This window comes from Garra rufa, chromosome 5, assembly GCF_049309525.1.
Source record: "Garra rufa chromosome 5, GarRuf1.0, whole genome shotgun sequence".
Lineage (NCBI taxonomy): Eukaryota > Metazoa > Chordata > Actinopteri > Cypriniformes > Cyprinidae > Garra > Garra rufa.
The window spans coordinates 54,833,642-54,855,600 of NC_133365.1; the positions used below are offsets into that span (position 1 = coordinate 54,833,642).

The window sequence follows — 21,959 nt, forward strand, 5'->3', positions numbered from 1 at the left end:
TGAACTGGAGTTTTCTGGAGTTTTCACCAAGGTTATTTTCGTCTAATACTAAGACGAAAACGATTGGCCAAAAAACATTTTCATAAACTGAAATAAAATAAAAACATCAAAATAAATACAAAACTAAAATGAAACTAAAATAATCGTTTTCGTATTGATTATATTATCACCCCATAATGACATTAAATCTAGGCTACTGCATTGGTTTTAGGCAAAATTATTTATTTTCTCATGTAACACAAGCAATCAAACCCTTATAGTAGAGCTAATTAATCGTTAAAAGACTGAGATTCAAACAGCCACACAATCTCTTTTCAAATAACGTTTGTGTCGATTGCATTGTTTTCCTACTAGGTGGAAACAAGAAACTGTTAATAAATGTATTTTTTAATTGAATTGAGAGATTCCATCAAAAACACAGATTCATCCAGTAATGTTTTTATTAGGGACCTATTTATTCATTCACACCACTTTTTCATAAATTTCATATTAAAAATCGGTGTATTAAATATATTGTATTTAAAATACATATACTATGTATTCAAATGTTTAATAATTCATTCAAATGGAATTAAACGCTTTTAAATACTGCAGCAATTAATATTGGTTTCATATTATTTCGCTTATAAAACTGAAACTAAAACTATATAAAAACTAAATAGAAATGTGTTCATAAAATAAAAACGAAACTAAAACTAACAAGATTGATAATGAAATTAATAAAAACGAAACTAAATTGTATTGCAAACTTACGATATTAATACGATATTAAAATAAAACGAATTAAAAAAAGCTAAACTATAATAACCTTGGTTTTTGCAAAAACAAAAAGATTGTGGAAAATGATAAACTTCTAATGTCAGCCATTAAACCATTTTTAAGAAAAGCTTGTCAAGAGTCAAAAGCATCAATTTTCATTTATTTAAATTATAATTATTAAACAATTATATTATTTAACATATAAAAACATCTTAGTGTCTTAATTGATTAGGTTTTTATAATGCATTAGCTTTTTGTCAAACCATCGGTTCATGTTTACAACTGTGCATTTATTGTGTAAAAAATGAAGGTGGATTTTCCCTTTGGTCTGAACAAAAAGTTTATTGAAAAATGCAAATCCATTCTCTGCCAGCTTGACTTCCGAGATAAAAAAAAATTAAATTCTTCTGTCTAGTTTTTTTTTTTTTTTGGAGTACAACCTGAGTCTTCTCCTCTCATATCTACCAATGAGGCTCGATTGAACTTCCCATGTCTACTACCTGCACAGATATCAACAACATTTGGGTTGTAGTTTGCCAGGATGAGGTCACAAATAGGTTGAAATTTGTATGAAGCTTCGAAGTTACAAGTTACGGGAGTTCCCCAGGAAAAACAACAAAACAAGAGGGGGCAGGAGATGGGTGTGAAACATGGGAGAGTCCCAGGAATAACAAGAGTGTTGACAGGTTTGACATGCTGTGAATGCAGCATTAGCTCATGAGACCTGACATGGCACCACATGAGATTTCAAAATGAGAACAAGACGAGATTTTTACATTGTATTTAAAAAAAAATCTCACTGACAAAATACTTTGAGTATAAATTATCACATGCAGTAAAAGACAATTAATATCCAAGCACTCTAAAAAGTGTTGCCACAAACTCAACTTACTGGTTTCTCACAAGTTTCATCAAACCTTTTGTACATTGAATTGTATATGAATTTTGAACTCCTAGAAATTCAGATTGCAGCTTAATGTGTCACATTTTTCAGTTTAAGTTTAGTATGTTCATAAAAGAAAGTTTTGCCACCCCTGTGCATAAAACACAATCATGTAGCTAGTAGTGTAGTCCAATCAGGAAGAATGAATGAACTGGTTATTTTCAGTGAGTCAATACCACAAAGTGCTACTTATGTAGACTATTCATGAACAGATTTATCCAGTTCTTTTTTAGGGAGTCAAAAACACACAAATGACTCTTATGAACCAGTTCTTTTTAGCAAATCAAATACACAGTGCAACCTGTGTAGCTGATTCACGAACAAATGACTCCTATGAACTTATGGTTCTTGTAAGTTAAAGAGCAGGTCATATGGGTTTTTCAAAAAACACCTTTTTTGCAGTTTGTAACATAGCTATCCCTTAATGTAAACAGTCTGCAAAGTTGTTAATCAAAAATGCACATTAAACATAAATAAATTCTCTCAAAAGCGTTCTTGCGTTGCGAAAGCAAGTTTGTTTTGTTTTTTATTGTTGAAAGATGATGACGTGAAGAATCAGTGGTTAAAATTCATTATTTCCACAATACCACAGCAATACAATTTTAAACCTTTCGTTACGTACTCGTGATTTTACAGAGGACTGCTTCTCTAATCTTTGGCTTCTAAACTTCTTTAATTGGACTAGCAAGTGTCTCCGAACCACAGCCTGTAAATACGATTGATACCTTATATGTACATTTTCAAATGTGTGCTCAAAATATCAAGTTAGTCACATAAGAACTCGGCTAATGTATCCACCAAAAAAAAATTATTTCATTATTTTAAAGGGGTCATCAGATGCAAAACTAACTTTTACATGTAGTTTGAACATTAATGTGTGTTGAGTACACAACCACCCTGCAATGATAACAATCCACACAGTGGCATTTTTTAATCTTTAAAAGTAATATCGCCTTTTTAAAATCAGGTAAATTCTTAGCTTCTTGTCTTGTGACAAAACACATTTGATTGACATGAGCGTCTTACCTTAGACCCGCCCTCACTGAGCTGAAACAGTCCGACTCCGCCATTGTGTTACTCAGGCAGAGGAATACAAGAATGTCTCCGATTGAGCGTTTGAGGTGTTCTGTTGTTGGATGTAATGAACAAAGCAGTCGTGATTTACTCCCAACATCTGAGCCGCTGAAGAGGCAGAGGACAACATTACTTTCGTTGGAAAGCACCGTTCCTGATCTACATATGCGTCTATGTTCGTGTGAATCGTTCCTGATGCAGCTTCACCCACAGCAGAAGTGAGTAGAAGAGTTTTTTATGAATCTTTACAGATGGCCTTTCTTAATAATGTGCTTGTTGGCGAGTTTCGCCGATAAACGTGGCTAAATGCAGCTAAACGTGGCTAAAATAAACATTACAGCTGGTAAACCCTCAGCAGAGAGGGGCGGGGCAAGCAGAGCTCATTTGCATTTAAAGGGCCCATGCGATAAAATGAGCTGATGTTTGGCAGAGCTGACAAGGTAAAAGGGTTTTTTACACTACTATTGAGAATTTTTAACCAAAGTATAGTAGAGACGTTTCATTAAGACCTAAAGAATCATATGAACTTGTGGAAAATGGGCATCCGATGACCCCTTTAAGAACAGGTTGGAGCACTTTACTATGGTTTTATGTAAAGGGGCATCAAGGTTGCCAGGTTTTCACAACAAAACCCGCCCAATTGCTACTAAAAACTACCCCAATGGCGTTTCAAGGGTGGTCCCCTGTTAAAATAGCATGCTGAGGTGTAAAATACATGCTTTTGGTCAGTGTTCCCCTGATAGATTTGCATTCCAGAGGCAAAATATGACATTATTGGGGTCGTTTTAACCCACAGACATCAAAAACAACCATGGACTTGGCAACACAGATGGTAGTGCTCGCTAACTTGCTCAAGTACTCCTCTCTGTGCCAATCACAACAGGCTTGGCCAGCTGAAGGGAGGGGTTTAACAGACATTACGCTCAAAGCTGCTTGAACAAACTGTTTCAAAACCATTGACAAATGGCTATGTATAAATGTACATTCTGAGAAAACTGCAATTGTTGGGGAATCCAACACAATATTAGGACACTTAAAGGGGTCCAATTATGCTCTTTTACAAAGTCTTTATTTTGTTTTGGTGGTGCACTAGAACTTTCTGGACTCTCATGCTTGGTGAGCAGCAAACTAGATTTGTACCCCCACCCAACACAAAATAGGACCCCTTTAAAATAAAAAAAAATAAAAACATATGAACTGTTCTTTAGTTAAAAACACAGAATTAAATGTCTGATATTTAAAAAAATATTCTATTCTATAATATGTCTGTATTGGCAAATTTTAAAGTAACATTGTATTTATTTTATCCATTTCACAAAATTATAGCTTGATGAAAATGTTTCTGTTTTCTTCACACATCTCATTTTATGTGCATCACTATTGTCTCTTAGGTAAACAAGTACAATATTTTTTACATTTCCTTTCTAAAAATAAATCCAAAATAACTTTCATTGCAGTCAAGGTTCACATTTTCTCTCTCAAGGCATTACCTGAATTTTTTTTTTTAAAATCTGTCTGTTGAAATCAAAACCAAACCCTGGCACGCAATAAACGACAATGTATGCAAATGTGGATAAAATCTTATGTAATTTTATGCACACAAGCCTACTTTCTTAAGCAACAATATACTGCTGGTTCTGCTGGTAATGAGCATGAAGGCTTTTTCCTGTTCCCACCGAAAAGAACAACAGAACAACCTGTTTCCCGCCACTGTAACTAGGTGAGGTGCATGAGGTGAGGCTTCATAGTTAATAAACAAGGAAATATCATATTTTCCTGATCTCAGTGAATGATTGAGTCATTCATCATTAACAGCCTTTCCCTCAGGATGATGTCTAGACTTGCAGAATAGTTTCAGAGCCCTATATAAGAGTATCTTCTGGCTGAATGTCAGATAAGGACTGCTGTGTTGCTTTTGGTGTGGTTTAGAAGACTTACGATTTACAGAAATAGTAAGTATAAGAATTTATTAAATTTAAACATTTCATGTCATTGTAAATAGCATGTGGCCACCTTAATAGTGACCCACACACTACTTTTTGACAGAGTTTTATATTTTTTATGCACCACAGTGTTTACAACATTTTTGAAATATTTTATAAATAGTTGTGTGTTTAGAACATACTATTGTTTTGATCCAATAATCGAACATTTAGCAATCGGATTCTAAAAATTGAAGATGCAAGGTTACATGATGTCTGAAGTAATCAGCTGTACTTTGGCCAATGAATAAAATTGTTTTATCATTATTTAAAAAATACATTTTGTTCAAATTTACACATACTTTCTACTGTATTTGTGACCCTAGACCACAAAACCAGTCACAAGGCTCAATTTTTTTTATAATTGAGATTTATAAATCATCTAAAAGCTGAATTAATGAGCTTTCCATTGATGCAGGGTTTGTTACAAATTTTTACCTAAAATACCTAAAAATTCTTAAATCAAGAAGGATTTTCTATATGAGTAAATATTATTGTCTTGTTTTCAGAAAAAGTCTTAAAAAGTATTAAGCTTGAAATAAGCAAAATAATCTGCCAATAATGTAAGAAAAATAATCTTGTTTCCTGTTTGAAATAAGATTTTTTTTGCTTACCCCATTGACAGATTATTTTGCTTGTTCTAAGCAAAAACACACTTTATTTTGACTTGTTTTTTTTTTTCTAAAAAAAAAAAATTAAAATAATTTGTACTTGTCTAGAAAATCCTTCTTGGTTTAATTTTTTTTAGATAATTTGGCTGGAAACAAGACAAAACATCTAAGTAAGAAAAGCATTATTATTATTATTATTTTTTTTTTTTGCAGTGCAAAAAAATAAGTTTTGACATGTTTATGGCAAGAAATTTACAACATATCTTTATGGAACATGATATTTACTTAATATCCTAATGATTTTTGGCATAAAAGAAAAATCAATTATTTTGACCTATACATGCTACTTAAGATTAGTTTTGTGGTCCAGGGTCACATTTACATTTTCCTGTTAGACAACAGGTTTGTAATTACTTTGACACATGCAGAATATTAATGATTTGCACATTTACTTTCTTCGGTTTATAATAATTCTTGGGGTCACCGATTTGCTATATCTTCAAAAAGATTCATTCTAAATAACAGGAATTTACTCGACTCACTCTCTTGTTTTACAGATGAGTGCACCTAAAACTCAACCCCAAACAAGGTATGTAATCCTGCCCAGGAAATAAGCTTCAGATTTAATTACATTGAAATCTAGAAGATTTGATATCTAAATATATTAAATATGTCTGTCTCTGTGGCTTCCTCAGAGGTAAAGTGAAAATCAAACCCTTACCGAATAAGGGTGAGCTGGAGTTTGTAGCCAGCAGGAGAAACACTGTTTTCCAAACCCTGAAGAAGCTTCAGATTCCATGCAGTCGGGTAAAACAATCTGTTATACTTCATATTTCCAATTGCTTATATGGAAATGACTTACAAATGATTTATTGGGCAATAAACACCAAGCATCAATTTCACTATGTTCATTGTGAAAAACAACACCATTCCCGAGTAGAAAGCATTGGTGTGTTGTTAATAGCAATAATTAAACAGTACAAGGTGATGTTTGTTCAGCTTGAGTTAATGTGAAAATTTCAACCAAAAATTTACTGTGTAAATGGATAATCCGGCGCTTTTGTTAAAACAACCTTGGAAATACAACTGAAATGCAATGTTAAAGGATTAGTTCACTTTCAAATAAAAAAAGGTACAGATTTACTCACCAACTTGCCATGAGATGTTCATGTGTTTCTTTCTTCAGTCGTAAAGAAATTATGTTTTTTGAGGAAAATATTTCAGGATTTTTCTCTATATAGAGGACTTCAACGGTGCCTGTGAGATTGAACTTCCAAAATGCAGTTTAAATGCAGCTTCAAAGGACTCTAAACGATCAAAGCCGAGAAAGAACGGTCTTATCTAGCAAAACGATCAGTCATTTTCTTTAATAAATTAATATTTATACACTTTTTAACCACAAATGCTCATCTTGTGTAGCTCTGTGATGCGAGAATCTTCCAATTCTCCAATTTCCAATTCTTTGTGTGTTTTGGCCGATGTGAATTACCGTAGATGCATTTGTGATGTGTTTGCCTCCTGGCAAAGAATTAAAAAACCCCAATAAATAATAATTCAAAAGCCAGATCGCATAAACTACTATAATATCAGCGTCATGATTAGTCATGTTCAATTCTGCACCTGGACCTTTACGAAAATATAAATTAAACATGGTTTTACTACAAATAAATAAAAATGATAAAACCAAACCACTTATTAACCATGTTTTTTTGCTAAACTGGCCATATAGCTCCACCATGGTATTTGTAGAATACATCAGCGTGTAATCTCTGCAACTCCTAGACGTACAAAACAGATCCTCCCATCTCTGTAATAAACAGAGATATTAGTCCCATCCAAACTAATAAATGAAAATCGCAGACGTCGGTGATAAGAATCGAAACTCAAATGTTGTTTGGAAAACTAGTCCCGTCCGAAATAGGGCTTTTGCCGAAAATCTCCCTTCTTTGCATTTTAACTTTGTAAACAGCTGGTCAGTACTTCTGCAGCGATATTGGGTGGTTTTGAAGATAGAGGAGAAAATGAGATCTGAGTTTTTCCACATACCATAACTGTCTTGAACTGGAGTGCACTATGCATGTGCATCGCAGAGCTAGACAAGATGAACAGTTGTGGTTAAAAAGTGTATAAATATTGATTTATTTAAGAAAATGCCAGATCGTTTCATTAGGTAAGACCTTTCTTCCTCGGCTGGGATCGTTTAGAGCCCTTTGAAGCTGCATTTGAACTGCATTTTGGAAGTGCAAACTCACAGGGACCATAGAAGTCCACTTTATGGAGAGAAATCCTGAAATGTTTTCCTCAAAAAACAATTTCTTTACAGTTGAAGAAAGAAAGGCATTAACATCTTGGATGACAAGGAGGTGAGTAAATTATCTCAAAATTTGTTCTTAAAGTAAACTAACCCTTTAACAATTAAATCAATGTTGGAATACGATGTAGCCAGAGTTAACGTTGAAGTAACATTACATTTTCATTACATGTCGACAAAATCCATTTTAAAGTCCCTTTAAAAATAGTAAAACAGCAGATTTTTATATGACTGCAAAAAAGAGAAAAGGACGTTCTTACAAAATGTTAAACACAATGACTCACATTGACTATGTTTCTACAACAAACATTTGTAAATGGAAAGTGGCTCTTCAGGTGCAAGACTGAACATGCCTGAGTTACTGTTATAGTTATGCAAGTCACAGAATGTACCTGGAACAGAAACACAAGCTTATAAACAATATCTCAATCTTCCATTAAACAACAACAGTCACATTTAATACTGACTCAGAATAATGAATCATTACCTGATGTAATCAGGAAAGAGAATTGCATTAAACCCATTGTCAGGTGATCAGCTGTCAAATTATGTGAAGAATGCAAGTAATAGATGCAATACAAAAATAAAGTGTAATAGTTTTGCCAATGCATGCATCGCTTGTGCTTCAAGGGATTTGCTAAATGATCTTGGAAGATATTACTAATGAATAGCAAGCACTACAGTACGTCGGCTGTTTTTGCGCTCTGATGTTGTATATACTTCTGATAACATATGGAAGCAGATGCTTTGAATTATGTGTGCGTTTCAGAGAGAGGTACCGAACATTGCATTACTGGGTTCTGGAGGAGGACAAAGAGCCATGGTGGGTTTGCTGGGATCCCTGGTAGAGCTTGATAAAGCGGGTCTTCTGGACTGCATGCTTTATCTGAGCGGAGTCTCTGGATCCACCTGGTATGAACCCTGAGAAACAACAAACACAGAGAGATTGAATCAAGTTAAATGTCAAAAATTACAGCAGTATGTTCTTCTCTGAAGGTGCATGGCCTCCTTATACAAAGAACCAAACTGGTCCACCAAACTAGAGACTGTGAAAGACAAAATCATCGAGAGACTCAAGGGTCCAGGAGTCAGCTTGATGGACAAATTGGAGAAACTGAAGAAATATTACTATGGGAAAAAATTCTTCAGCTTGACTGACTTCTGGGCAGCGATGATCGTCACGTTATTTGTGAAAGAGGTTTGTAAATGTATTTTGTAAATCATAAATAAATAACCAGTTACCTGGATGTGTGGCCATATTTGAGATACTTAGAAGGAAACAACAGCATTGCATGATACTTCTGGTACTGGTACTACTGAATACATTTTATGAGGTCTAAAACATGGAAGAAATGTGTGGAAGCTGCTAAGTCATATGGAGAAAGACTTCGTAAACAGGAAAGGGACCAATATTTTGACAAACTATGATTGATAGGTGGTAAAGATATGTACAAGCAGTATTAATTAAGATATGAGCCTAATATTTCACCTACCTGACCGGAAATTATAAGAACAAACAGGAATTTTTGCCCTGGAAATCCTGGTTAAGTTCGGCAAACCACAAATGCTTTTTGTTCCTCAGACAATTTTTGCACCCTTCTCCTTGATTTGTTACTTAACTTTTGGCAGTCTATAGTGTTCCAAATGTTTTTCAGATTCAAACACATGACAATAATTGACCATTTTAAGCAGCAATAATCAGCTAAATATGCAAATTTCGTTCAGTTCAGTGGCATTGTTTACCTTCAGTGTCCCTAATATGGGCAATTAGTTGTGCATCTTCAAAACACTTGAATTTTATTGAATAATTAGATATTTATGTCTAAAAATTAAAATGTTAAGAATACATTCTTACCTAAGCTACTGTCACTGTTTCTGTGATTGGCATCATATTCTTGATTTTAAGATTTTGTTATGCAATAAAATGCTGCTTACGGTACTCAACAAAGGTCAAAATAAACAAGCAGCAGCATTGTGGAACATAAAAATATATTAAACAATTAAAATATGAATCTATAATAGATTAGAAGATCATTGAGTTCACAGAAAAAAGCCAACTTGCCCCATAGTTTTTTAGGAGATTATAAAAACACACATACATGCTCAATTAACACAATTCAATTTGAGCTTCCCAAACCTTCTGAGAGAAAACATGCAGCTGAATCAGTTCAGTTCAGTTCAGTGTGAATGAATCTGACTACTTTTTTGATTCACTAAGAAGAACCGGTTCATAACAGCAGTCATTTGTTTATGTACATTAAACAATATTAAAACATGGAAGAACTTTGAAAGATTTACAATGGAATTTATTATGGCATTGCAGCATTTCAGTCTGTGAAAAAGGGTCTAGCATCTCCTGTTAGAGAAATGCTCATTTTAAATTGAGAAAGAATTGATCATAATTCTGAAATACTTAAAAGATGAGATCCTTATTGAGATAACTTTCCTGAGAACATGTTGAAAAAGTGTTACTGATTGAAAACTGAATGTCTGAATCTCCTTACAATACAATAACATGATGCCGCAACAAAATGTCTTTGCTATAGATCGACGAACAAGCACTCACAGAGCAGCGGGACCAGCACAATAAAGACCCGTTTCCCATCTACACAGTGATCGACAAGCAATTTCAACAAGCAAGCAAGGACGCACATCTGTCTGCAGACCCCTGGTTTGAAATCAATCCGCATGAAGCGGGTTATTCACTCACTGGAGCGTTTGTGGACACCTCCGACTTTGGCAGTCCGTTTCATGAAGGCTCAAAGAAAGATGAAGAGGGTGAATTTGACATGCTATACCTGCAAGGTAAAAAACTATTTGTTTATTACTTGGGTCACACATTATTTGTAACAGTTTAAGGTGCCACGATTATGGATTATGAAAGGTTCATATTTTGGCTTTGGGAGTCCCAACAACAGGTTGACATGCATGCAAGGTCAAAAAACACTTTCATTGTCTTATAATATGCATTTATTTTTACCTTATTTACTCAACGACTGCCAAACAGTTCGCTCAACAATTCATTTCAATTTAACCAATTGATCCATTTCCAAACACCTTCTTTGGTCTACCATCGCCCTTACATTAAACACCCAATCAAGCGTTTGCTATAACTTGCAATGAGTCTGTTACAGCGCTGTGCAGGAATTGTGGCCCACTAATCTTTGCAGAAATGTTGTAATTAAAGTCTTTTTAAGGTCATGCCACAGCATCTCAATAGGATTCAGGTCAGGACTTTGACTAGGCCACTCCAACGCCATTTTGTTTTTCTTCAGCCATTCAGAGGTGGATTTGCTGGTGTGTTTTGGATCATTGTCCTGCTGCAGAACCCAAGTTCGCTTCAGCTTGAGCCTTGAGGTCACGAACAGATGGACGGACATTGTCCTTCAGGATTTTTTGGTAGACAGCAGAATTCATGGTTCTATTTTTCACAGCAAGTCTTCCAGATCCAGAAGCAGCAAAACAGCCCCAGACCATCATCACACTACCACCACCATATTTTCTGTTGGCATGATGTTCTTTTTCTGAAATGCTGTGTCACTTTTACGCCAGATGTAATGGACACACACCTTCCAAAAAGTTCAACTTTAGTCTCGACAGTCCACAGAGTATTTTCCCAAAAGTCTTGGGGATCATCAAGATGTGTTCTGGCAAAACTGAGACGAGCCTTTATGTTCTTTTTGCTTGGCAGCGGTTTTCGTCTTGGAACTCTGCCATGCAGGCCATTTTTGCCCAGTCTCTTTCTTATGGTCATGAACACTGACCTTAACTGAGTCAAGAGAGGTCTGCAGTTCTTTAGATGTTGTTGTGGGGTCTTTTGTGACCTCTTGGATGAGTCATCGCTGCGCTCTTGGGGTAATTTTGGTCGGCCTGCCACTCCTATCCATTTGTGGATAATGGCTCTCACTGTGGTTCGCTGGAGTGCCAAAGCTTTAAAAAAACGGCTTTATAACTTTTTCCAGACTGATAGTTCTCAATTACTTTCTTTCTCATTTGTTCCTAAATTTCTTTGGATCTCAACATGATGTGTAGTTTTTGAGGATCTTTTGGTCAACATCAAAAGTTGGTTAAATGACCATGGTGTTGGTGTGCTTGACTGGCCAGCAAACTCACCAGACCTGAACCCCGTAGAGAATCTATAGGGTATTGTCAAGAAAAAGAGAAACAAGAGATCAAAAAATGCAGATGAGCTGAAGGCCACTGTCAAAGAAACCTGGGCTTCCATACCACCACAGCAGTGCCACAGACTGATCACCTCCATGCCACACCGAATTGAGGCAGTAATTAAAGCAAAAGGAGCCCCTAACAAGTACTGAGTACATATTCAGTAAATGAACATACTTTCCAGAAGGCCTGTCATCCAAAATATTAATTCCAAAATAAGTATTTCTTTCTTCAGTTGCAAAGAAATTAAGTTAGGTGCTCAACAGATTGAAAGTTAAAAATGCAGTTTCAATGCAGCTTCAAAGGGCTCTACACGATCCTAGCTGAGGAATAAGGGGCTTATCTTCTAGCGAAAGCGATTTGTTTTAAAAATGACTTGTTTCAATGATTCAGTCAAAAAAAAATTTTGAGACAATAACTTGAAAGGTATTTTTCAAAAATCCATAATAGGGCTCTTTAATCCATTCATTGCATGCTGTACTTCACTGATCTCCGCAAATGAGTTAGTCTAAATATTTAGGCACTCCAATGCCATGATTTTGTGACTATTATTTTTATTAATTATGACATATGAATGATCAAATTGAAATAAATTGAAGTCTTGTACAACAATTGGAAACAAACGACCCCATCTAACGGAAAAAAATGTAGCGGAAACATTTGTAGTAACTTAATTTTTTATATTTTTTCTGAAAATGTAGGCCCACATTTTCATATGATTCATACGAATTAGCTACCAATTAATACAACAGATATGAACATCCACGAGACTTCCTTGTCACTTCTTAACATTTCACAATTCAATTGCCAAATGTCCACAGTTCAAGTGTGTTGATATTGTGTTTTTTTGCAGGTCTTTGCGGCAGCGCTATAGCAGATGAACAACAGATTAAAGAATATCTCTGGCAAAACTTAAAAGGTGACCTTTTTTTCTGAGGAGTGAATTTTTTCTTAAAGTCAACAGTTAATTCATTATCGTTGTATATATATTTGTATGTTTTTCAGGTTTGATTAAAGAAATAAAAACAAGATTTGAGGCCACAGGGAAAGGTAAAGCATTTCATAGTGCTTTTGTTTAAGTATTTTAAAATAAGAACTAAAGTATTTGGAGTATTTTTTATGCAAGTATACTTAATGTAGGTCTACCAAGGGTGTAGCATTTTAGAAGTGATGGGGACAATATAAAATGTAACAGTTTTTTTTTTTTTCTCCACTCTCTCTTTTAATTAGCTAAGAAATCAAATACACTGCTGAGCAATACCAATAAGTTGTATTCTGTAATTTTGTCCCCATATTTTCCTAATGGCAAAAAGAACTTTTATGCATCTTTATTTGATATACATTGGACAGAAGAGTCGGGACGTGAATCACTGATGAAAGTGGAGAACGAAGACTTCGAAAACACTTCGAAAGTGATCTCCCCACCTGAAGACAAATCTTACCAGGTGCTCATGGATCTTGTGGACATGAATCTCTGTGCTTTGGAAGGCAAAGATACTTCTGGTCTTGATGAATCCATCAGAAAAAATTTGAACGGTAAACCATTAGGCCTATTCATCACAGTGAGAACCTGCTATTTAATGACACATATTTGCAAAGAATACATATGATATTCTGTCTAGACTTTAAATTGGCTTGAGAAAGCCTGATCAGAAAGTTTAAAATTTCAGAAGTTTTTCAGTCTGAAAAAGATTGACGTTTAAAGTAGTTTTAAAGCTTGAATGCCTCGAAAGCACAGTCTGTCAGATTAATATATGGATAAATACAGTGGGGAAAATAAGTATTTGACACATCAGCATTTTTATCAGTAAGGGTATTTCTAAGTGGGCTATTGACACAAGATTTCCACCAGATGTAGCCATCAAGCCAAATATTGAATTCATACAAAGAAATCAGAACATTTAAGTATACAAGTTGAGTCATAATAAATAAAGTGAAATGACACAGGGAAGAAGTATTGAGCACACTTTATTTAATACTTTGTAGAAAAGCCTTTGTTGGTGATTACAGCTTCTAGACGCCTCTTGTATGGAAAGACCAGTCGCCTGCATTGCTCAGGAGTGATTCTGGCCCATTCTTCCACACAAACGCTTTAAATCTTGAAAGGTTTCCTTTGGGCCTTATTTATGAACTTAGATCTTCAGTTCTCTCCACCTGATTTTAGGGCTGTCCCCGAATAGTCGAAGATTCGATGCATCGATATGCGGAGCCTGATTCGACCACCGATCTCACAGTCGTATCTTTGCGGGTGAAACGAGCATCATACCATTTTGGCAATATGGGGGTGCTCAATGTCTAATTGCACACAGAACTACTGGTTTTGTACGGTTATATTAAGTTATAAACAGCCTATGATTATGATAATACAGTAAAAACAAAAGTAAAACGAAAGAAGCGTTCAATAAATATTTTTAACGTATTTGTGAATAAATCCAACCACCCCTGTGACAGATTTAATTTTCACTTTCCCTGATCCATGACGAGATGAGGACCATCTTGACGGCAGGGATTAGGCTGCGATCTGAAGTTGAAAAAAATCCACTCTGAGTGGAAAAAACGGCCAACGTCATTCGCGTTCTTTTCCATTGTCCAATCGAATGAATGGAGAGGCGGGCCTTCTGTTGTGGTGACGCAAGTTTACCGTTGCTTAAAAAGTCCAGGGACTTCAAGAAATGGAGGAGAAACCTTTGGTGTCTATCGTGGGTAACCCGGAGCTGTATTATTTAGGGTTTCTGCTAATATGACAGATTACTTAACAGCAAAAAACTAAGATTTTAGAGCGCTCGCGCTTTGGTCGTTGCTTAGATGATTCGAATATCGGTCAACTATAGAAAGATTCGAAAATTCTGATTCGACTATGAAAATTCATAGTCGGGGACAGCCCTACCTGATTTAGGTCAGGTGATTGACTGGGCCATTCAAGCAACTTGATTTTCTTTCTTTGAAACCACTTCATTGTTTCCTTGGCCTTGTGTTTGGGATCACTGTCTTGCGAAATGTCCATCCTCTTTTCATTTTCAGCTTTCTGGTAGATGGCAGCAGATTTTTATCCAGAATGTCCCTGTACATTTCTCCATTCATCCTGCCTTCAATAATATGAAGTCTGCCAGTACTACTTGCTGAAAAGCAGCCCCAAACCATGATGCTTCCACCCCCAAACTTAACTGTTGGTATGGTGTTCTTGGGGTGGTGTGCAGTGCTATTTCTTCTCCAAACATGGTGTGTAGAATGACTGCCAAAAAGTTCAATTGTGCTTTCATCTGACCATACTATAGTCTCCCAATAATCCACAGGCTTCTCCAAATGCTGTTTCGCAAACTTTAACCGAGCCTCAACATGCTTTTTGTTCATCAATGGAGTCTTGCGTGGTGAGCGTGCATGGATGCCATGGCGGTTCAGTGCATTGCTTATAGTTTTCTTTGAAACAACAGAACCTGCTGATGCAAGGTCTTCCTGAAGTGGTTCTTGGCTCTTGGAGAACTCTCCTGATTATTCTTTGGACTCCTCAGACAGGGATCTTACGTGGAGCACCTGATCGTAGCTGGGTTATGGTGAACTGATGCTCTTTCCATTTCCGGATAATGGCCTCCACAGTGCTCACAGGAACATTCAGCATTCTGGAAATGCAGCTATTACCATTCCCATCAAAATGCTTTTCAACGATAAGATTACGAAGATCTTGAGAGAGTTCTTTGCTTTTACCCATCATGAAGTCTTTCCTGTGTGCCTTCTGGGTAATGAGAAGCCTTTATAGGCCATCAATTAGGACTAAAGCAGCTGATATCAATTAGTGCTGATAGGGGGCAGGGTTTCTCTCTCAATACTGACAGATTTCAGGAGATCTCCTGGCTTTCTATGTCATTTTGCACCTTGTTATCTTCATGTGTTCAATACTTATTCCCTGTGTCATTTCACTTTATTTATTATGACTCAACTTGTATTCTTAAATGTTCTGATTTCTTTGTATGAATTCAATATTTGGCTTGATGGCTACATCTGGTGGAAATGTTCTGTCAATAGCCCACTTAGAAAAACCCTTACTGATAAAAATGCTGATGTGTCAAATACTTATTTTCCCCGCTGTAGATGTTTTAGCATGTTACTAGCATGACTGACATATTACTAGCATGTTTCTATCTTGATTAGCATATTACTAGCATGAAGCTAGCATGGTTAGCAAGTTACTAGCATGTTGATAGCCCATTTCTAGCATGTTTCCAACATGATTACCTTGCTACTAGCGTGTTACTAGGATATTGTTAGCATTATTAACATGCTACTAGCATGAAGCTAGTATGATTAGAATGTTGCTAGTATGATGTTAGCATTAATAGCATGATTAACAAGTTTCTAGCATGTTTTTAACACGATTAACATGTTGTTAACATTTTTAGCATTTTGATAGCATGTTTCTAGCATGATTAACATGTTAACATTTTAATAGCATGATTAGCATTTCATTAGCATGTTTCTAACATGATTAGCCTGTTAACGTGTTGCTAGCATGATTATAATGTCGTCAATATGACGTTAGCATTAGTAGCCTGTTGTTAGCATGATAACAAGTTACTAGCCTGTTTCTAACATGATTACCATGTTGTTAACATGTTTCTAGCCTGATTAGCATGCTTTCAGTATGTTTTAACATGATTAGCATTTTGATAACAAGTTTCTAGCATGATTAATTTATTAACATGTTCCTAGCATGATTAACAAGTTATTAGCATTTTACTAGCATGATTAGCATTTAATTAGCATGTTTCTAACATGATTAGCATGTTTCTAATGTGTGGCTAGCATGATTTGAATGTCGCTAGCATGACGTTAGCATCACTAGCATGTTGTTAGAATGATTAACAAGTTACTAGCATTTATACTTGGTTACCATGTTGTTAACATGTTTCTAGCCTGATTAACATGTTGTCAGCATTTTTTAACATGATTAGCAAGCATGTTTCTAACATGATTAGCATGTTACTAGCGTGTTGTTAGCAAGATTATCATTTTAATAGCATGTTTCTTACATGATTAACAAGTTAATAACATGTTTCTAGCATGATTAGAATGTCGCCAACATGACGTTAACATTAGTAGCCTGTTGCTAGCATGATTAACAAGTTACTAGCATGTTTCTAACATGATTAACATGTTTTCAACATGATTAGTATGTTACTAGCGTGTTGTTAGCATGATTAGCATGTTTCTAGCATGATTAACAAGTTGATTAACAAGTTATTATAATTTTAATAGCATGATTAGCATTTCATTAGCATGTTTCTAAGTTACTTAAAACAAGAACATAATAAACATGGATAAGTTAACATTAAAAAATAATGTGTAGTAATAATAATACAATCATGTCTACCCACTTTTGTCATGTCCCGTTTTCTTACAGAACTCTCTGGAGGCAATAATCAAGGTAAAAAAGAGGAAACAACTGAAATGAGAAAAATAAACCAGGATATAAGAAGTATAACCATGGATGTGTGCAACAATTTGATTGGCCAAAATATTTTGTGGCCATTTGGTAAGTTGAACTTTCTCTAATATCCCAAAAAGCACCTAAATTTAAGATGTATTTTCATTGCATAGAAAATTTCCATCTATCTGGAATACAAAAACTTAACCTTTTATAGGGCACTCATTGAAATACTTGGAAATTCTCAAATTCAAGTGTTATTGGAGGTTATTACAAGACCTTTAAACTTTTCTGACTTAAAAAAAATTATATGTTTTTATGTTGAAAATTAGGTTAAATGAAGTGATCATATATGGTTCCTTGCCAGTCTATGGTAGTTTTTTCCCCCCAAAAAATGTGTATACATTTTAAATAAAAGGCATAAATAAATACATAAAACATAAATAATATTCATAGAATATTTATTTAAGAACAATTTACACAACAAACAGAATATATATACTGGTCCTTCTCAAAAAATTAGAATATTGTGATAAAGTTCATTATTTTCTGTAATGTACTGATAAACATTAGACTTTCATATATTTCAGATTCATTACAACACAACTGAAGTAGTTCAAGCCTTTTATTGTTTTAATATTGATGATTTTGGCATACAGCTCATGAAAACCCAAAATTCCTATCTCAAAAAATTTGCATATTTCATCCGACCAATAAAAGAAAAGTGTTTTTAAAACAAAAAAAGTCAACCTTCAAATAATTATGTTCAGTTATGCACTCAATACTTGGTCGAGAATCCTTTTGCAGAAATGACTGCTTCAATGCGGCGTGGCATGGAGGCAATCAGCCTGTGGCACTGCTGAGGTGTTATGGAGGCCCAGGATGCTTCGATAGCAGCCTTAAGCTCATCCAGAGTGTTGGGTCTTGCGTCTCTCAACTTTCTCTTCACAATATCCCACAGATTCTCTATGGGGTTCAGGTCAGGAGAGTTGGCAGGCCAATTGAGCACAGTAATACCATGGTCAGTAAACCATTTACCAGTGGTTTTGGCACTGTGAGCAGGTGCCAGGTCGTGCTGAAAAATGAAATCTTCATCTCCATAAAGCTTTTCAATAGATGGAAGCATGAAGTGCTCCAAAATCTCCTGATAGCTAGCTGCATTGACCCTGCCCTTGACAAAACACAGTGGACCAACACCAGCAGCTGACATGGCACCCCAGACCATGACTGACTGTGGGTACTTGACACTGGACTTCAGGCATTTTGGCATTTCCCTCTCCCCAGTCTTCCTCCAGACTCTGGCACCTTGATTTCCGAATGACATGCAAAATTTGCTTTCATCCGAAAAAAGTACTTTGGACCACTGAGCAACAGTCCAGTGCTGCTTCTCTGTAGCCCAGGTCAGGCGCTTCTGCCGCTGTTTCTGGTTCAAAAGTGGCTTGACCTGGCGCCTGTACACGGTGGCTCTGGATGTTTCTACTCCAGACTCAGTCCACTGCTTCCGCAGGTCCCCCAAGGTCTGGAATCGGTCCTTCTCCACAATCTTCCTCAGGGTCCGGTCACCTCTTCTCGTTGTGCAGCGTTTTCTGCCACACTTTTTCCTTCCCACTGAGGTGCCTTGATACAGCACTCTAGGAACAGCCTATTCGTTCAGAAATATCTTTCTGTGTCTTACCCTCTTGCTTGAGGGTGTCAATGATGGCCTTCTGGACAGCAGTCAGGTCGGCAGTCTTACCCATGATTGCGGTTTTGAGTAATGAACCAGGTTGGGAGTTTTTAAAAGCTTCAGGTATATTTTGCAGGTGTTTAGAGTTAATTAGTTGATTCAGATGATTAGGTTAATAGCTCGTTTAGAGAACCTTTTCATGATATGCTAAGTTTTTGAGATAGGAATTTTGGGTTTTCATGAGCTGTATGCCGAAATCATCAATATTAAAACAATAAAAGGCTTGAACTACTTCAGTTATGTTGTAATGAATCTAAAATATATGAAAGGTTAATGTTTTTCAGTACATTACAGAAAATAATGAACTTTATCACAATATGCTAATTTTTTGAGAAGGACCAGTGTATATATATATATATATATATATATATATACACACACACACACAAACAAAAACTTAACAGAATATTTATTTAGGAAATTAAAAATCTTGCTGTCTTCCTCGTCAGAACCCTCGCTGGGGTCAGCTGGCACAACAAAAACTGACCTCTATCTATAGAATTGTTGAGTAGACAGCTGCAAAATAAAAGTCAGTATCAAGCCCATGTTGATTTGTTTGTGAAAGAAAAGTGCAGATCTACTGAAAACATGTAATATTCACATAAACTGTAAATATATAATAAGAAGTGAAAAAAAAAAAACAGCACAAAGTACTGGTGGTACCACTTATTTTAGCGGAAATAATAAGCACCAATCTATAGGTACTAAAACTGACCAAAATTACACATTTTTCACTGTTTATTTCTTGATCATTTCAATAAATGGTTTAAGTTTGACACTGGATTACTGTATCATGTTAAACAAGCCTGTGCAATATTCAGTGGACAAAAAACAGGCATAAAAACAGCCGAACTATCACTTGTTTTACTTGTACCTGAACCGGCGTATGTCTAAATATGGACATTCTGTTGTGTTACCTGAAACGGGCGTATGATCAAATATGATCACACCATTTTTATACCACATTGTTCACTAATTTCTAGAAATTCTACGCAAACAACGTCTATATCATCATATAACACAACTATATAATGTGTGAGTTTCACTGACTTACCATTGTGCATTTCGATGCTTTTTCCGTTTTTGTGGGAGTAGGCAGGAGCGTAAATCAGCATTTTCTCATTCGGGAAGCACGCTGAAGTTTGAAACGCCCCGGGCAACTTCCGATTGGTCAGATGGTGTCGCTATCCGTGACGTAGACTAACATCTGTTGATTGGCTGGGACAAATCCATGTGCTTACACGATCTCATACAAAGCACGCAGATGCCATTAAAAATGTTCGATTAAGACAATTATGGTGCTTCGCCCGATAAAGGGTTAATGTGATGCATATTTGTCAGTCATACATGAATGAAACAGGTCAGATTTGTGTAATAACACCACAGTAACCAGGTTTATATATTTATCATCATCAAATAAATAAATAAATAAAACAAACACTGTTCTGAAAATCCTGTAATGAAACTGTAAAGTCATGAAGTCTACAGCCAAAACGGTTCTTGATAAGAAACTAAGAATAATTTAAAGAAATGCAAGTATAACTGTCTTACAGATGCGGTGGCTAACATTTGTAAATGCATACCTCAGTGGATCTGGGGCAGGAAATATAACTTCCTCCACAACATGACAGGTGAGAACAGAGCTGATAAAAACATGCAAATGGATGAGAATAATGAACTGACTCATTTTACACTGTGATCCATCAGATGGCGCAGTGCCCGCTGCTCTTCTGCAAAATGAGACGAGAGACTATATAGACGCCGGACTGTTGAACAACTCTCCCTACTTCTCAGTGCTGAGAAAAGACAGAGACATTGACCTTATCATTTCCCTGGATTTCAGTGCAGGCGATCCTTTTATGGTAGGCCCAGCTATTATACACATTCACATTTTAAGAGGATGATCGGTGTAAATTGTTTCTACTTTGTCTAGGAAACATGCCAATTTCTCATCTAGCTCCTGATGGGCAGTACTTTAGATCTATAAACAAAATAAGAGAAAAGATCATCCTGTTCAAAAGCTTGCTGGTAATGAAGGCTGTGATGTTTTTTCTTTCACTGCAGACCGTAAACAATGCTGCTGCTACATGCAGGAAACTAAAGATCCCTTTCCCTGAAGTCAAAGATACCAGTCAAGACAAGGACAAACCGAAGGACTTCTATGTGTTCAAAGGCAAAAACGTTCCAACCGTGATTCACATCCCTCTGTTTAATGTGGTCAACTGTGGAGGCAAGTTTAGATTTTTAATTTTTTTCTGAATGAATTGGAAAGATCATTTAAATAAATTGTTGAAAATGTAAATATGCTACTGTTTCTTCAGATAAACTTACGAAATGGCAGGAAGACTATAGCACCTTTCAACGTTCGTTCGACGCTGAGATGATCACTAATCTTATGGAAGTTGCTGGAAAAAACATCTCAAACAACAGAGAGAAACTGCTGGTGGAGATTCGGGCAGCCGTTGAAAAAAAGAGAAATGGACGCTTTACCCTCAATGACAAATGAGAATCTGAATATAGAATAAACTAATCCGCATATTTGTTAAATATTAATATAATGTTAAATATTTTTGTCTTAAATCAGCATTATTGGGCTACCTTTTCTGCTAAATGTGATCTGTGTGGCAGTATAAAATGATCAGCGGTTTATAATGGTGTGCATTTTCTTTAATATATTCAAAATGTTTCTGAATGCTTCTTCATGCCTGACTTTCATTAAGCAATAAAGAGCACACATAAACCATAACATAGGCTGAATTGCATCTATGACTGCCGATTATAGAAACAGTATTATTTTGCTTCTGTTCTACTGAATTTGTAAACTGTTCTCTAAAAGTCCTGGTCATTTGATAGCAAAAGGCACAAATGCTCATTATGGTCCTGAAAGTTGGTCAGTCAATTGTGCTAAAACACACAGCTGCGTACATTTTTTGAATTTTCACTTTAGTATTTTTTAACATATTTTAAAAG

The 21,959-nt window shown here is 35.8% G+C and overlaps 1 protein-coding gene across 2 annotated transcripts; it reads left to right on the forward strand.

The window, feature by feature from the left end:
• The first annotated feature begins 4,607 nt into the window (after positions 1–4,607).
• LOC141335279 (cytosolic phospholipase A2 gamma-like) lies at positions 4,608–21,735 on the forward strand. 2 transcript variants are annotated; one of them, XM_073840689.1, is made up of 14 exons: positions 4,608–4,728; positions 5,927–5,958; positions 6,065–6,176; positions 8,450–8,592; positions 8,677–8,878; positions 10,227–10,485; positions 12,698–12,763; positions 12,850–12,894; positions 13,195–13,380; positions 17,240–17,371; positions 20,543–20,620; positions 20,697–20,851; positions 21,054–21,219; positions 21,311–21,735. In XM_073840689.1, the coding sequence occupies exons 2-14, from the start codon at positions 5,927–5,929 to the stop codon at positions 21,493–21,495; spliced, it is 1,761 nt and encodes a 586-aa protein (XP_073696790.1). In that variant the 5' UTR covers positions 4,608–4,728; the 3' UTR covers positions 21,496–21,735. The 2 variants fall into 2 exon arrangements, with proteins under 2 accessions (XP_073696790.1, XP_073696791.1); XM_073840690.1 differs by having other exon boundaries at positions 13,198–13,380.
• Positions 21,736–21,959: the final 224 nt, after the last annotated feature.

Excerpts from the sequence above, each read along its gene's own strand:
- LOC141335279 (XM_073840689.1), top strand. The coding sequence starts at position 5,927 with ATGAGTGCACCTAAAACTCAACCCCAAACAAG. Across the intron at positions 10,486-12,697 it reads TGACATGCTATACCTGCAAG|GTCTTTGCGGCAGCGCTATA; the intron begins GTAAAAAACTAT and ends GTTTTTTTGCAG. Across the intron at positions 12,895-13,194 it reads ATTTGAGGCCACAGGGAAAG|AAGAGTCGGGACGTGAATCA; the intron begins GTAAAGCATTTC and ends TACATTGGACAG.